Source organism: Saccostrea echinata, unplaced genomic scaffold (assembly GCF_033153115.1).
Source record: "Saccostrea echinata isolate AGI-Se365-2 ecotype Australia unplaced genomic scaffold, CSIRO_AGI_Sech_v1 ptg000002l, whole genome shotgun sequence".
Taxonomy (NCBI): domain Eukaryota; kingdom Metazoa; phylum Mollusca; class Bivalvia; order Ostreida; family Ostreidae; genus Saccostrea; species Saccostrea echinata.
In genome coordinates, this window is record NW_026889751.1 from 20,560,830 (window position 1) to 20,578,584 (window position 17,755).

A 17,755-nucleotide genomic window follows, 5' to 3' on the forward strand; every position below is an offset into this window, starting at 1 on the left:
CATGTATTTTAAGTTATGTAACTTTATCATACAAACCTTATGTGTAACTCGAATAAACGTTTTATTTGCAAACATAGTATAGAGTATTGAAAGGTTTATTCTTGCCTATATGCATCAGGAGAAACATTTACGCAGAGCTGGTGGGAACCGTTTTTCTTTGGGATAACTATCACTGTGACTAAGTAGTCTCCAGACAACCTTGTTTCGTTTATTTCCTTAACCTCTATACTTGAAGGATCTGTGCTTGTGGTAACGTAGAACCTAAAATTACAGTAGAAAAACTAATCACTGTAAGTAAACAAAAATTATGTTGCATTATTTCATTTCATTTTAGTCTCAGTTTGTAAATAACGAATGAGTAAAACTGACAAAAAATTGTGGAGGATATTGGTCAATGATGAATTTCTTGAAATTTTCAAATGCTATATCAGAAGATTCTGTATTTTATTGAGGACAGCCCCCATCTCTTTCTCTCTATTCATCCATCCACCCATCTTTCATGCAGAAATAACAAGCTGAGACAACTATTTTGTAAACTCACCCAGTTCTTTCTGATACCAAAATCTGAACATGACAATCTTCATTCAAAGTGCAATTCATCCGTTTTGGTAACAACAGGTTGCCGAACAAAGGCTGAATTAACATTGTTATTAAAATGTTATATATATATATATATATATATATATATATATATATATATATATATATATATATATATATATATATATATATATATATATATATATATATATAATGAATTTGATTTTTGAACAAATACCTTTACCAAATTAAATATCTTACTTTCTTAACAAAAACAATTTAAACTTATAACTGCTAAAAACAAAGTGAATATTTTTAATGTCGATGTAGTTTTTAGAATTAAAAAAAACATTTAAAGTGTCTTTTACAGCAATTTGTAAAAGAGAAATATAGAAAACATAGTAATGCCACAGAAAAAAAACTAATTAGAAGAGGAAATAATCAATAAAGTAAACTAAAATATACCTACATATTGTATATTAATTTCATTATTCGCCGGAGGTACGCTAGTCTCTAAAAATAAAACATCAAATAAGGAGTTCTCTTTTCTTGTAAAACCGGATGAGGAAGTTTGAAACGAGACGTTTACATTAATTAAGGTTAATGTAACTGAATATATAAATACATATCTATCTACCTGAGGAACAGCTTTCACCGGAGAACCCAGCACGACATAAACATGCTCTCGTTGTTTTATGGCCGTCACAAAAACCGTTGTTGCAGCAGGATTGTTTGGCACAGGATCCTTTAACTACAAAATAAAAAAAAATTAAATCTTTTTCCCACATAAAGCCTTTAATTCTAAAGAAATGAATATTTGAAAGCTTTAATAAAATTTCTTTTACTACAAAGACAATGTTTTTCTTATTCAAGTTTTATCTTCAAAATTGAAATTGGTAGCACTATACACAGTACTTATCCATAATGTATAAACTACCTATTCTTCAAGGGTCATTGGATTTTTTTTCAAAGTGCAAAGTAGATATAAGAATCAAGCACAGCTGATGAGAAAAAACACATGTACGAATGTAATCAAATATATGCATACAAAAGAAACATTTACCACTCAGAATAGGAGAGAACTGAATTGTATAGCATCTTTTCCTGAATTGTAGACTTCCATGCCTGTTTAATATTTAAAAAGTATTTAAATATTTAAAAAAAAAAAAGGATTGCAAAGATAAAAGTCTAAAATACCAATTAAAATTACAATTTAAACAAAAATCTATTATACAAATGAAATATAATTAATTATAATTACTGCTCTTAAATTCTGTTAAAGTGTGTATTTAAAAAGAAATTATTTATTTAAGGAAATAAAGTAACTTATTAAACATGGCATACACCGAGTATTTTAGATATAAATATTGTACCCCATCAAAGTGAAGCAGCAGGAAATGTTCGACGGCTTATCCTTTTTAAACACAACATCATACATGCAAGGAGAAATTGTTTGATTTTTAGGAGAAATGATAAAAACACCTTTGTCAACATCCACATCAGAGCTCAGGCTTGGGCTGAAATACATTGCATAAATAAACTGATGTAAGGGTTCAGACATCATTGAATATCTCAGATAGTCAATTTACCTAGATTAATGCTTACCAGTTCCTTTCGGTAATAGCATTCTTTGCCCACAAGTTCAAATGGCAGTATTTACCTACGTTACACTGAAAAACAGACTTATCTTCAAATGTTGGTTTTAAAAACTGAGGGGAAACCTGAAATGATAGAAAATCATTAATTAATTATGTTTTTGATTTATTCAATTTATTATTATTATATCTAATATTATAATTTTGCTTTTAAGATGCATATTTGACACATCTTATTTTGACCCGATATAGTAAACAAAATGACGATCATCTTGCCTGGAAAAAGGAATGAAAACTAATGAAAAGATGCTCGCTCATAATTATCATGGAAAGGTCCGTTTGTCTTCAACTTAATTCATTTAGTGAATCCATACTTAAATTTGATTTTATGCAATCGTTTTCAATGAAGTTCTTTAACTTGTACTTTGAAAACCTAAGTTTTACAATCTACCTCACCTTGACATCTTTGTGATAATGGCCTAAAAACGAAAAACAGCTATATTAAAGCATTTCAACGTATCAAGTATGAAGATCAAGATTGTTTATCTCACATCCAGAAATTTGCTGTTTGATTTGAACATATTTTATTTCAATAAATATATGCAATGGGATAGGGCACAAGTTTCAGAAACTTAATTCGCCCTCTCCCTCTGCTGATTAAATATAGGGTATAAATGTTTTTGTTAAGAGTAAAACAAAAGTTCCTACAGAAAGAAATCTGAAGAAAACCAGTGTGTTTTTTATAATGATAAGCTTGATTTTTTCTTCATATTCAATGAAGATATTCCCTTTTTAGAGATTATATCATTACTTTGCATAATGACTTTACCCAAAGTAGAAAAAATAAGACTTTTGCATTTTCAAGTTGATACATGTATTGTTTTGTATTGGATTAAAATGACTTGAACTCACCATTACGAACAACTATCTCAATACATATTTCATCTTGAATTCTAACATACCTACAATTTTTAAGTGATTATTAATACAAGAATATACACATGTAAACTGCTTAAAAACATACCCCCCCCCCAAAAAAAAAAAAAGAAACGCAATGTATTGTATATTTTTTTTTCCATATTTAACATGTTTATTTAGTATATCAGATCAAACAAATGTCATTTTAACACACATCATTGCCTTTCCGTATATCTGTAGGTATATATAAATCGAAAAACATTGTGTGTTATTAATTAAAACTGTTTCTGACGTCAAAAAAGAACTTTGTACGACGAATAAAGGAAAGGTTTGCATGCCCAATTTTTTGTGCTTCTTGCTTGCTTACGTGTTTACAGACGATGGAATGGGCGTTTTGCTTGGAGCACTTGTTTGTTCGAAGTGGAGAGATTCGGAAGCGGAATTATTATGGTGTTATTTGTTAAAACAAAAGAACAAATTAATTCATATTCCACTCAAAAGAACGGCGGCACAAAGGTATCCTGCAACCTCATTTTCTACTAGCAATCATTATAGAACGGCACAAAGGTATCCTGCAACCTCATTTTCTACTAGCAATCATTATAGGAAGGGAGATTTTTCAGCACGTTTAAATTCATAATTAGAGCTGTCTTCGAAAGGAATTAATGTATATGTTATCATTTGTCTATGGCACCAATATTTTTTTTTTCAATTCTTGATTATCTTCTTATTCCGTTTCTTGCATAATTATTGATTCTAAAATTTATTTAAACTTTATAAATCATACTGAATAGAAAATGTGAAAAGGTTTTTTTTAGTAAATTGTGTTTGTTTGCTAAGTCAATTATAAAAGAAAACTTACTCCGATTTTTCGACGGAATCTAAACAGAGATTTGCTTTTCCTAAGGAAGAACCTATGACTTCAGCAATACCATGGATAATCCTGCCAGAGGACTCAGAGTTCTGGAGGTCTATTCTTGTGATTTTTAATGAAGATGTTATAAATCCAGGAACAATTAAAGGCCTAGAGATTAAAAAAGTATGAGATTTTATATTTTTCTTTAAACATGAAAGTATTTTAACTCTTCAGTATTTTGCAAAAAAAAGAAAGTAGATTCTATCCAAATGCCCCTTCTTTATTTCCTTGGTAACAAGCTAAGAAGCAAAAATAGTTATTCTATAATTTTCCTAATATAAAAGCATCGATTGAGTTTACAATGTTCAGGTAAGCATTTAGCCCATGGTCATGGACCTCTTATGTTAGCATTCATATTATGAATTCATAACCATTCTGAAATTAAACACTGCCAGTAACCTTCCTATGAATGACTTGACTACTGCGTAAAAATGTTGAGCAGTTCTGAGAACAACGTTTTTTGACACTCCAATAACCTCTAGAATGAAAATCAAATTCCCAAACCTTATTGCACATCTTCAGACACATGCAAACATATTCCAATTACATTTTACGATGTTTACAAATCATCTTTGGGAACATGATTGGTAGTATTCCAGAGATGTGCAATAAGGATTTGGAATTTTTATTTTCATCCTTAGGACCAATTAGGATCGGCCGAAAATAGACTTTTCTCCACAACAAAAGACCATTGGCTTGAACGGTCAAGTGATTTTTATGCATATTCATATTGATTATAAATAACTATTGTGGACTCCTCCTTAATTACCAAGATACGAAGAAATTAAAGTATATGTACATTTAAGGTCATGATACCTTTTTTCCCCAAAACCATGAAAATAACAACTAAATATGTTTTTTTATATGAAAAAAAAATCAGATTAGGCCCACAAAGATTTACTTTTTATTTAAAGTTTCTCAATAATATCCTAAGTGATAAAAGATTGTATGAACATCAACTTACTTGCTACTGGTATGTCCCGTTACCGTGAACGGAATAGGACAAGGCAGGGAAATATAACAAATGGCGGTTTTCGGAAGTACACTATCTGTAAATTTGTTCTAAAATAAAAAAAAAAAAATGGTGGTTGAATATTCATGTACTGGTAAACAATTTCCTGTTTAAAAACAGAATACCTTCTCCCTTCTTAAGCTTCTGGATGACATAATTCATACAAAAAATCCAAAGTTATTGTAATTCAAATTCTATCCATATAAATAAGATATTCATACTGAATAGAAAATGGAAAATACATGATTCAATGAGTATATACATATAGATGAAATAAATCAAATTTAAATAGTTTTCCAATGAAAAGAAACTAATGGTTCTTCTAGTAGTTTTAAGTCACGATTTTAAATCATTTTATTGCTTAAATTATAATGTGTTCTTGTTCAGAATAGCAAAATTATAACAAGCATTACCAGGTATGTGAACATGTTTATCATAATTCCGATTTTTGCCTTAGAAATAGTTTACAATGATTACAAATTTACGACGCCGCCGATCAGAAAATATGCAGGGCATTTAAAGAAAAACAATACATGATAAACGTTTTCCTATTATTAACCATAGACAGAATATACTTCTGAGAGTTGATCTTTTCAATCATTTATTAAAAAAAATTAATTGAAATAATTCCGTTTTCACTAGTATAATTATACAGATCATGTTCAAAATGTACTGCAAACAACGCTACATAAGTACGTTATTCATGTGCCTGTTACTCGTATTACTTTATAGAACCTGTACATTAATATTTTGGAATTCAAATTCTAAAAAAAGAATAAATGACGTGTATTTTATAGACTTGAGCTCGCTGTGTAGTCAGTATTAAAATTCAACCCCTCTCAATGGCAATAAACCCGTCCATCCCAGCATGGTATTTTTTTAGGTCATATAATAATGCCTTACTTTGTTACATTTTCACAGCAAACACTGTTGCTGATTTAAATTATGTATTTTTAGGATAATTCTTTTTTAAACAAACAATTTCCAGGATTGGGGCAATTTCTTTTGCTCATTTTTCGAATTCAGGTAAGTAAGTTTTAATCATTAAAAAAGCTTCTTTTTTATCTTTCAAATGCAAAACAATAAAATATTTCATTTGAACAAAATGTAGTTTTCCGAAATATTTAGAACCCTTACCTCAATGTAACTTAAATTTGTGCGGTTATCTCTATCTGAAAAAAAATGATACAACGCCTTTCAGAACTTCCTAGAGAGTTATAAAATAACGTTTATCTAAACTCCCTTTACATGTGTAAAACTTTTGAATAGGAATTAAATCTAGCTATATTACATGTATGTGTCCAGAGTAATAACTACATTGAATACCTTGCTTGTTTAATATTCAAGCATTAAGTGTAATTTTGTAATGTTGAATCATTTACCATCAGAACAATTTGTTCCATGAAATCCCAATCGACAGATACATGTTTCCGTCAGATTCCGAATGGAATAACACCACGCATCATTTCTGCATTTGGACGAGCTTACACAATTTTCAGAAAACTCTAAATTTATAAAATGATGATATAAAATTATCTACAAGAGTAATCAGTTCATTATGAAACAGGTATAAATCTAGAAATATCACATTTACTGTTACCTTGTTGGAATGAATTTGAGTCAAGTATATAACACATCCTCTTGTATTTTTCATTCATTTATTTATTCTTCCTTTATTTCCTCCATTTAGAGATTCATTATTATACAGAAATACACAGTCAAAGAAAGTATCTTTACATAAGCACTAATTTGTACATGAGTGCATTAGTTAATAAGAAAATTTACTTTTTCTTATTAATCTTATTAAAAGTTAAATTTTTCTTATTATACTTTTTCTTAGAAATCGATTTCAAAATCATGATTTCAAATGCTTTTTTTTTAATTTAATTACATACTCAAGAACTTTACATATTTTACTTACATATACATGTATACCCAAGAAAAATTTCGTTTCTATTTTAACCTTGCTGTGGAAGATTCCTGCATTCTTATATGCAATAAGGAAAAATTATATTAAGAATGAACAGCTAACTTTTTTTCAGATAGTTATCACAGTTTATAATAAATGAAATACATGTATGTTCATTTTCAGGGTATTGTTTTAATAATCTGAGCATGTTAAAATTTTCTCCCTTTTCAGAATAACTTCAGTTTTTAATGGCAATAAAATTTCGAGTTTCTTTTCTTATTCCTACAGGTACGTAACACCCTTTTTCAAATTGGGGAAGGGGGAAAAAAGTTGTTTTTAAGGATAGGGAATTGAAAAATATAATTGACTAGCCATGAAATAAAATTTCCGGGAAAACCTTGACAAAAAATTGATGCAATCTTTAAAAATCTTCTTCTTTACTCCTGGACATCAAGCAGTCAAACTGTTGGCATGATTGTAATAAGCATTGGGCCCTCTACCTAAATTGTGAAATTCATGGCCCCAGGGTCAGGGGTTCTGGTGCTAGACCGGGGCTATATAGATCATATAGTGAAAGTGCATTATTTCTTTGAAAATCTTCTCTTCTCCTGGGTATTATTTAAACAAACTAAGTGCATGGTTATGACAAGCAATGATACCTTTTCCAAAATTGTGAAATTCATGGCCCCTGGGTCAGGGGGTTCTGGTGTTAGGGCGGGGCTCTTTTGATTATATAGTGAAAATGCATTAATTCTTTGAAAATCTTCTTCTCTGCCCCTGGATATTACATAAACAAACTAAGTGCATTGTTTTGATAAGCATTGATGCCTTTTCCAAAATTGTGAATTTCCTGGCCCCTGGGTCAGAGGTTCTGGTGTAAGGGCGGAGCTCTATTGATTATATACTGAAAATAAATTCTTTGAAAATCTTCTTCTCTGCTCCTGGGTATTATTTAAACAAACTAAGTGCATAGTAATGGTGCACAAGGATGATTTTCCCAAAATTGTGAAATTCATGTCTTCAGGGTCAGGGGTTCTGGTGTTAGGGCGGGGCTCTATTGATTATATAGTGAAAATGGATTAATTCTTTGAAAATCTTCTTCTCTGCTCCTGGATATTATATAAACAAACTAATTGCATGGTTTTGATAAGCATTGATGCCTTTTCCAAAATTGTGAATTTTATGGCCCCTGGGTCAGGGGATTTGTTGTTAAGGTGGGGCGCTATTGATTATATAGTAAAATGCATTAATTCTCTGAAAAAATTCTTCTCTGCTACTGGGTATTATTTAAACAAACTAAGTGCATGGTTATGATGCACAAGGATGTTTTTTCCAACATTGTGAAATTCATGGCCTTGGGGGGGGGGGGGGGGCTATTGAGAATATAGTGAAAATGCATCAATTCTGTTAAATAATCTTGTCTGCTCCTTAGTGTTGAGCAGATAGAAAAAGTGCATTGTTATGATGAACAATTGTGCTTCTTACAAAATTTTAAAACTTGTGGTCTTCAGGTTTTGGTGTTTCGGGGGGCGGGGAGGGGGGGGGCTATATTTATTAATAAAGTGAAAATGTGTTAATTCTTTGAAAATCTTCAACTAAGAGCATAGTTATGATAATGAGGGTACCTCTACCAAATTTATGAATTTCATGATCCTGGGACATGGGTTTTAGTGTTAAGGTAGGGGTGTGTTGAATCTGTAGTGAAAATGCATTATTTCTTTAAAAATCTCTGCTCCTTGGCATATCGAAGCATATCGAAGACAAACGGAATTAAAGTTTTAATAAGCAAGGATATTTTTACCAGATTTTTTTGAACATCAGGACCATTTGGTCAAGTGTTCTGGTCCTAGTCAGGGCTCTATTAATTTGTATTCAACTGAGAGAAGTTATTCCCCTTTGCCATTTACTTTTGATAATTAATCACTGTAAATAATGTATATGAAAGTTAATAGAATAAGAGAATTATGCAAAAAATTTTATTGAATAATTCAAAAAAGTACTTTTATAGTTTTAATGATCAGGTAGACTTGTAAATAATAAATAAATAAAAATGAGACAAAAATAACTTATTAATTCTTCAAAGACCAAGAGAGGCCAATGTGAGAGGTCACAATGTGGGGTTAAAAGTAGTACAGAGAAACTAATAGTTTGTTAATAGTCTGCATGGTGATAGTGCTAAATGGGGGGGAGGGGGGGGGGTAAAATAGAATTTAATGTATGATTTGTTACTGAATACTAGACTAAATATTTTATTGATTCTGATCATCCTATTTCTCTTGCTTTTGCGCAACAAAGCTTCATCTATCGGTTTATTTTATACTCTATGGATCCTCTAAATTGTTGTATAATACTCATGTGACCGTTAAAGCCCTTGGGCCTTTTGTTATTTTTCCGAATATAGTCTCTTGCAGTAAATTTATTATGGCATTTTTTTTTATTAAAAGGCTGCTCCCCTCTTACGTTTTGTTGCAGTATGGACGCCCCGCCACACCGTAAGTAGGTTTCTGAGTGGAACAGTTTTCTTATTGTATGTCAACGTTTTTCAGGGAATTTTTTTTTGGCTAATAAATTATATTTTCTGCCCCCTTACCCTAAATATCCATTATTTTTTGTTCCCCCTTCCTCGATTTGAACAGGGATCTGACCTACCTGCAATATGAATAAGAAGAGGAAGTGAAAATTTTCAAATGCAAAATTCAGTGCTTTTTGATGAGGTGGGAAAAATAGATATCATCTGCAAATTATCGAACATTGTAAATAATGTTGCAAAGAAGAGGGCTTGGGATACCATTTGTGAAAAAAAAATGATTTGTGTAAATCATCAGCTTATACACAGACTATTGAGGAACGCCAAATTGTAGCTTATACTTGTGATACTCAGAAAAATAAGCATCACCACAAACTTAGGATGATCTTAGGATAAGAATTATGTTGTCCTAATAGAGTTAGGACGAACTTATGGCGAGATCCTAGATTTAGGAAAGCTTCGAGAAACTGATTTAAGACTAGGATATTTCCCAAGACGTTTTTAGGGCACAACATAGTCCTAAGATAGCTTCGTGAACATGCCTGAAGGTAATCGAGGTTACCGTCGAACTAGATCTTAAGATGTGTCCTAAGTTGATCTTAGGATGTTCCTAACCTTCCTAACCTAAGTCATATCTTAGGATCATTCTTATCTCAGAAACGTTTCATGAACAAGTCTGCTGACCAAAAAGAAAATTACTACTATTTTGATTATTTCTTTTATATGCAGTACATCGGGTGAGCAAGTTATGTATTACTTTAAACAAGAGGCCTAAGGGCCTTAACGGTCACTTGAGTATAATGTGACAATCCATAGATTAAAACAGAATAAGCTGATAAATAAAGCCATGTTGCCCAAAAGCTAGAGAAATAGGATAATCAGGGATCAGCAAAGTATTGTTTTAGTACTCAATAACAAAGTTGATATATTTATTTGCCTGTACATTCCCCCATTTGTCACTATCAGACAAAACACTACCAGTTAACACATTTTATTCCACCCTCGCATTGGCCTCTCTTGGTCCTTTAAGATTATTTATTGTACAAAGATATGGTATTTTTGTACCATTTTCATTTGTCTATTATTCAAAACTTTTCCTGGCCATTGAAAACTATGGAAGTACACCTATATTAAATATTATAAAAAATTCTTGTATAGTTCTTTATTCAATTGACCTTCTAAGTAATATTATTTACAGTGATTAACTATTATAGGTGAATAGCAAAGGGGATAAACTTTTTCCAGTAGAAATTAATACCAGTAAACTGACCAAGGGTTACATAATTTCAAAATCTGGTAAAAACAACCCTGCTGATTACAACTTTTTACACTCTATTTACCTCCTAGATGCCCAGGAGCAGAGAAGAAGATTTTCAAGTAAATAATCATTTCCACTATAGATTTAATATAGCCCCACCCAATACCAAAGCTCCTGACCCAGGGACGAAGATAATCACAATTTTGAAAGAGTTGCCCTTGCTCATTATAACTATATACTTGATTAATCTGCTACATATCCAGGGACAGAGAAGTAAATTTCAAAGAAATAGTGCACTTTCACTATATAATCGATAGAGCCCCGCCCTAAAATGTAACACCAGAACCCCTGACTCTGGGGCCACAAATTTCACAATTTTGGAAGAGGCGCCCTTGCTCATCATAATTAGTCCCCTACCGGTGAAACCGGAGGGGACTTTAAATAGGTTTCCTTCGAGTCTGTCCGTCCGTCTCTTTGTTTGCCTATCTGTCCGTCTTTCTGTCTCTCTGCCTGTCTGTCAGTCTGTCCCACTTGGTTTTCCGCACTTTTTTCTAAACGCTTGCAGATACTGAGCTGATTTTTCATCTGTGAGTGTATCTTGATGAGTTACAGATCAAGTTTGCATTTCGTTCCGCTTCAATGATTTTTGACGGAATTGCGACCTTTTCAATTTTTCAGGGTTTTCCGCCATTTTTTTTTCTAAACGCCTACAGATATTGAGCTGATTTTTGGCATGTAATTTTACCTTGATGAGTTATAGATCGTGTGCATTTCGTTCTGCTTCATTGATTTTTGACGGAATTATGGCATTTTCAATTTTTAACGGGAACCAGATTACACTTGCCGGTAGGGGACTAGTATTGCTAATGCAATACTCTCAGAATGCTTGTTATATATTTGTTTTACCTGCTTAATACCTAGGAGCACAGATGAAGACTTTCACAGAAATAATGCACTTTCACAATATAATCAATAGAGCCCCCCTTTCCCGGAGAATCCCTCACCCTGGGCCACAAATTCCTCTTGGAAGAGGCACCATTGATCATCATAACCACGCAATTAGTTTATCTGCTTTATATAATGGGAAGAAAAGAAGATTTTAAAAGAATTTGTGAATTTTCATTATATGATCAATAGAGCCCGACCCTAACACCATAACCTTGACCCAGGGGCCAAGATATTCATAATTTTGGAAGAGGCGACCTAACTCATCATAAGTAGGAGCAGAGAAGATTTTTAAAGAAATAATGCACTTTCACTATATAATCAATATAGTCCCCCTCCCACAGAACCCCTCACTCTGGGGCCAAAGATTTCAGAATTTTGGAAGAGGCACCCTTGATCATCATAACCACGCACCTAGTTTATCTGCTTTACATACAGGGAATGAAAAGAAGATTTTTAAAGAATTTGTGCATTTTCACTATACATAATCAATAGAGCCCCATCTTAACATCGGAACACCTGACCCAAGGGTCAAAATTATCTATGTACATAGTTCATCGGCTTATTACCCAGGAGCAGAGGAGAGGATTTTCAAAGAATTAATGCATTTTCACTATATAATCATTAGAGCCCCGCCCTAACACCAGAACCCCTGACCCAGGGGCCATGAAATTCACAATTTTGGAAGAGGCGACCTTCCTCATCTTAACTATGCATTTAGTTTGTTTGCATAATACCCAGGAGCAGAGGAGAAGATTTTTAAGAAATAATGCATTTCACTATATATTCAACAGAGCTCCACCCTAGCACCAGAACCACTGACTCTGGGGCTATGAATTTCACAATTGTGGTAGAGGGCTTATTACAATCATGCCAACAGTTTGACTGCTTGATGTCCAGGAGTAAAGAAGAAGATTTTTAAAGATTGCATTAATTTCAGTGGTTTTGGTCCTACCCCTCAGGTTCCAGGGACCATGAAATTCACAATTTTTGTTCCCCTTCCCCCATAGATGCTATATGCTAAAATTGGTTGAAATTGGTTGAGCGGTTTTAGAGAAGAAGCTAAAAATGTTCAAATGTTAACGCACATTGCACGACGCATAACCTAAAAAGGAAATGATCGGGAAGCCTTATACGCATTCACAGGTAAATCAATGTCTTAGGAAGAAACTAAAGATACGGACGACTGCATATGCAAAACATGAAAGAGGACTCTTAACTTATGGAAAGAGAGTGTGTTAAGGGATAGAGATTATCCAATGGACTATATGGATGGTTGTGATCCCTCCAGGATATGACCGTTTCCCCTTCTATTTTATTTTTGGCTACTCAAAAATTTCAAACAGTTACTGACGACTTTGTATGGAATTGTAAGACGAGGATTTCAAGAATTGTCAGCAAAGATGTGTCTGAAGCATTTGTCAAATTTTGTTAAGGGTGTTATGAAAATATGATCAATTTTGCCCTATTTTGTGTACGCATGCTATTTCATACGTGAATAATTTCAATCTTTGTGAAATTGTTGCGATTTGTGGATTTTTTACATGAAGTATACGTTAATGTTATATGAAAAATAAAAAAAAATCATAATTGAAATTTAATTTTTCCACTTTCTTCATTGGCATTTTGCTCGCCTTATTCGCCCATCTTCCCTACAGGAAAGTTCATAGCGAACAAGTATTCTGTTGTGTCATGTGCTAGCAAATTAATTCCTCTGAATAGCAACAGTTCTGTTGCCTGATTCTGATAACGAAATGTAAAACAGAAAAAAATAATAAACGAATGAAAGAAATTAACATTAGTATTATCAATAAATTTAGTGAAATGTTAGATCTCACCTTTTTCACACAAATTGCCTGCTTTTCCATATTGACAGAGGCAAAAGAAATATGGATAAACTGGAACCGAAACGCAAGTATTGCCAAATCCACATGGGTATGAAGCACAAACATCTATCCCTGCGTTTTATATATATATATATATATATATATATATATATATATATATATATATATATATATATATATATATATATATATATATATATATATATATATATATATATATATATACAGTAGGGATGTCAAATTGGTCAATTTTTGATAATCGGTTACTCGAACGTTTTTCCGATCGAGTACCCGGGTACTCGGTACATGTAAAAATGTAGTAATTTTCTTGAGCCACGTTAAGCTACATGTATGTTAAACCCCACAGCTGTTTTTATCACGTTTATAAATGTATGTAAACATTAAGTCTAATGGAATTGATTTTTGGTACTAAATTTATTTATCAAATTAACACAAAAGACACAATTTATACATCAAAAATTACAAATGGTTTACAGTTCTTGTTTAGGATCTATTTCATCAACGCAAAAGGAGGACAATCTGTTATGCAGGTTTGTGATGATTAGACTAGCGAAAGGGAAAGAACGGACGTTGTTGGTTTGCTAGTATAAGTTGGTTGTTTCCCCCGTGTAAACTTACTACACAATCTGACTTTCAACGTTTTTTTTCAAATCTTTAGTTATTTCTAAATATTTCTTCACTTTCGAAGTGGGTAGCGGCGTTTCTATGCATGTCCGATTTCGCTGCCATATATTAACTAAATAATTTAACAATGATTTGAAGATAATAGACCATACTTAATCAAATCGATGTTCACTAAAAGCAATCATTGAAGCCATCTAAAAATTAAGGAGCACAATAGGTGAGAACAGCTGTGTACCAGGTGATTGGTCACTAATTACTGTATATACACAGCCACAGGCGATAACGTTTTTTTTTTTTTTTTACAGGTGCACGTAGATGACTTTTTTTGATAGTTTTTGATAAAAATATGTACTTTGAAATAAGAAAAAAATACACTTTCGAATAACCGAGTACCATTTTTAGTATTCGATACTCGGACGTTCGATCGAGTACCCGGTTAATCGGGTACTCGTTGACATCCCTAATAGATAGATAGATAGATAGATAGATAGATAGATAGATAGATAGATAGATGGATAGATAGATAGATAGATAGATAGATAGATAGATAGATAGATATAGATAGATAGATAGATAGATAGATAGATAGATAGGGTATGACTTCATATATTCGAATATATATATATATATATATATATATATATATATATATATATATAAATTGGTAAGTGGTAACAATGCCTTGAATAAGGAACTAACCTATATTAAACATATATTTTTAAAAAAAAAATAAAAAATTGGTACGAAACATAATAAAACAAATGTAGTCTTTAAGGTTATTAAATTCCCTAAATTACTCTATTCAGTAAAAAGGAACAATAATTACATTAAACAGTTTATATATATATATATATATATATATATATATATATTTATATATATATATATATATATATATATATATATATATATATATATATATATATATATATATATATATATATATATATATATATACTTGGCAAAATTTTGTAAAATTGCAGTCCAAAGGTCATAGTTAGTGCGTACAGCATATGGATAAAATGCTATTAACATTAAAATAACTTTTTTAGATTAAGATAATTATTTTCTTCAAAAAACAAATCAAATCATAGTAAAAACTAAATGAGTCACAAAGAAAGCGGCTGTCTTTATTCATTGATTTTTTTAGTATCCATTATTGGACAGATATGGAATTTTTTTTTTTACAAAAATGCAAGAAATGTGTTTCTGAAATCGATGGAAAAAACGACGTCGGCCATTCGACTGGAACAGAGTCCAACAATAGATTGTGTTTTCATATGGTTATGCTTCGTATGAGATAAAAATAAATATTCAACTAACTTATGAATTATTGGAATATATTAGTTCAATAATTTCAATTGCTTGATTTTTCAGCGGTGTATACAATTAAGAAGTCAATTAAAGAAGTGGACAACACTTTAATGAAAAAAGGACATCCTTATTTAGTATTTATGACGTGGTTATAAATCTAGGCAACGTAGGACAGGCCCGTGTGTGTTTGTGTACCATAGGCACTCTCCAGCTTAATTGGTGAAAAAATATCTACTTTAGTATAAACATAACAAGGCCTGCAATTCATTTTCGGCAAACTGGTCTCGTCCGGAAGTGCTTAGTCTAAAACTACGTTTGTTTCGAGCTACGATATGTATTTTTCTAAACTGCTTATATGTTCATTCATAGACGAACAGTTATTTTGTTTAGAAATATCACTATTTGACTACTTCCGGTGTAAAGACGGATAATGACCCCTGTAGAATAATGACCGGGGGTCATTTTTCGACATCAAAAAAAATGACTCCGGGTTCTTTTTTTCCACTTCGAAAAAATGACCCCCGGTCATTATTCGACGTCGAAAAAATGACTTTTGACTGTATAAATAGTTGCATCACCCTTAAAATCTGCATACCCTACGTAACAAAAAATAACCCCGAAGAATAATGACCCTTTGTAAATTTTGGTAGGGATATATATATATATATATATATATATATATATATATATATATATATATATATATATATATATATATATATATATATATATATATATATATATAAAATTTTCGGACATATTGCAAATGTATCTAACCAGTTGTTAAAGAAGAATTGTGATTTTTTTAGATACTTTTGATACATTTTCATTAAAACTGAAAGAACAAGCATTAATTAACTATCCATTGTATATGGCAAACAAAAGTGGAGATACAAACAATTTTAACCTTAACTGCAAGTAAAACTTCCATGAATCCCCAGAAACCGCAAAGGAATAGTGTCAATAAAAAACTTGATCACGCCGATATCCATATCTCGTCTCCAAAGTTCAATCCATGTGCTTTATACAAGTACCATTTCTGATTTTCTGGATGCTTTCATTTATCAGAGGAATGATAAATCTTGTCGAAATATCAAATCTGTTCGAACAAATATGTAATTCGCCAAGTTATCCAAGGAAATATCCAGTTTCTACAAGCAATTCTGATTAACACAATTTAATCTACTTTCGTCTAATATATTTAATATGTCCAAAGAAATAACTTATTTGTCCACAAAAAAATCTTGTTTGTAGGAGCGAAGTACGAAATTGGCAGAACTATTATCTTATTTTTAACAAATTCATCCTAACAATAAAAGATTTTTCTGGGTTCAACAGCACCATACTATTGTATTATATTCCGTATTGGTAAAAGTTATGGCCTTCATGTATTTTTTTTTTTAAATTTGTCATTAAGATTTTAAAATTAGAAAATGTATAACCTAAAAAATAAAACAAAATGAAAAAAATTAATGTATTTGGTAAAAAGGTTGTTATTATTATGACCCAGCAATTTCAGAAATGTTGATTTTGATTGAGATCAAATATGGAGGTAACGAACAGTGATCAAGTTCAAAAGTCCACTGAAACAATACAAATCAAGAGCATCCCTGTAACATCGTCTTATTTATCAGTATCCTGCCTCTGTTTAAAAGGAGACTTAAATACCATATGCAGACGATAGTGGAACATAACCACATAAATACATGTAAGAAGTTGGCGATGGGAAAGCCAATTTGGAAGTCCTCCCGTTTGTAATAAAGTTTAGATGCTACTTGGCCAAAATCAGTAAAATATTCAAATATGAAACGGATGATGAATAAAGATTAAGATTACAGGTTTTAGCCAAAAGTTCCCGTGACGTATCTATTGTGCAATTTTATTGTGTGCTAAAAACACAGTCGATGACATATAAAGATAACGAACATAATCAAGCTCAAAATTCCATTGTAACATTACAAGGGAGCAGAGCAGACACGGACCTCTGAAGACATCAGAGGAGGGATCAGATGCCAAACAGGATTTAGCATCCCTTGTCGACGGGCCACATTCGCTGTGTATGCCTTGTCATGACTGGGCAAACAGAAAGATCAGAAGACAATTCGGTAAGAAAGAAATGGCCTAACAATTTGTATGAAAAAAAGTCAGTCAACATTCGACTTAACGATAGCAAGTACTGTATCGACCATAGAATTTGCGAAATGTTGCCTTTAAACGAGATTGTTGATATCCTTGTATCATCCACTTATTTGGCAATAGCTTGTCTCGTTTTAGAAATTGTTCACATGCAGAACATGCTCTTGCGTATCAAATCAATTAGGAGATATCA

General features: G+C 31.8%; 1 protein-coding gene across 1 annotated transcript in view; it reads right to left on the bottom strand.

Moving 5' to 3' along the window:
* Nucleotides 1-17,755, bottom strand: part of LOC133178117 (uncharacterized) — a 74,884-nt gene that overhangs the window by 11,529 nt on the left and 45,600 nt on the right. The window contains exons 14-27 of the mRNA XM_061312875.1: nucleotides 13,459-13,578; nucleotides 6,364-6,486; nucleotides 6,119-6,153; nucleotides 4,934-5,031; nucleotides 3,916-4,077; nucleotides 3,048-3,097; nucleotides 2,592-2,614; nucleotides 2,146-2,261; nucleotides 1,914-2,057; nucleotides 1,604-1,665; nucleotides 1,178-1,291; nucleotides 1,010-1,053; nucleotides 542-633; nucleotides 106-261 (exon numbers count right to left, since the gene is read on the bottom strand). Of these exons, the coding sequence (XP_061168859.1) occupies nucleotides 106-261; nucleotides 542-633; nucleotides 1,010-1,053; nucleotides 1,178-1,291; nucleotides 1,604-1,665; nucleotides 1,914-2,057; nucleotides 2,146-2,261; nucleotides 2,592-2,614; nucleotides 3,048-3,097; nucleotides 3,916-4,077; nucleotides 4,934-5,031; nucleotides 6,119-6,153; nucleotides 6,364-6,486; nucleotides 13,459-13,578 (1,339 nt within the window). The remainder of the gene's footprint in view (nucleotides 1-105; nucleotides 262-541; nucleotides 634-1,009; nucleotides 1,054-1,177; nucleotides 1,292-1,603; nucleotides 1,666-1,913; nucleotides 2,058-2,145; nucleotides 2,262-2,591; nucleotides 2,615-3,047; nucleotides 3,098-3,915; nucleotides 4,078-4,933; nucleotides 5,032-6,118; nucleotides 6,154-6,363; nucleotides 6,487-13,458; nucleotides 13,579-17,755) is intronic.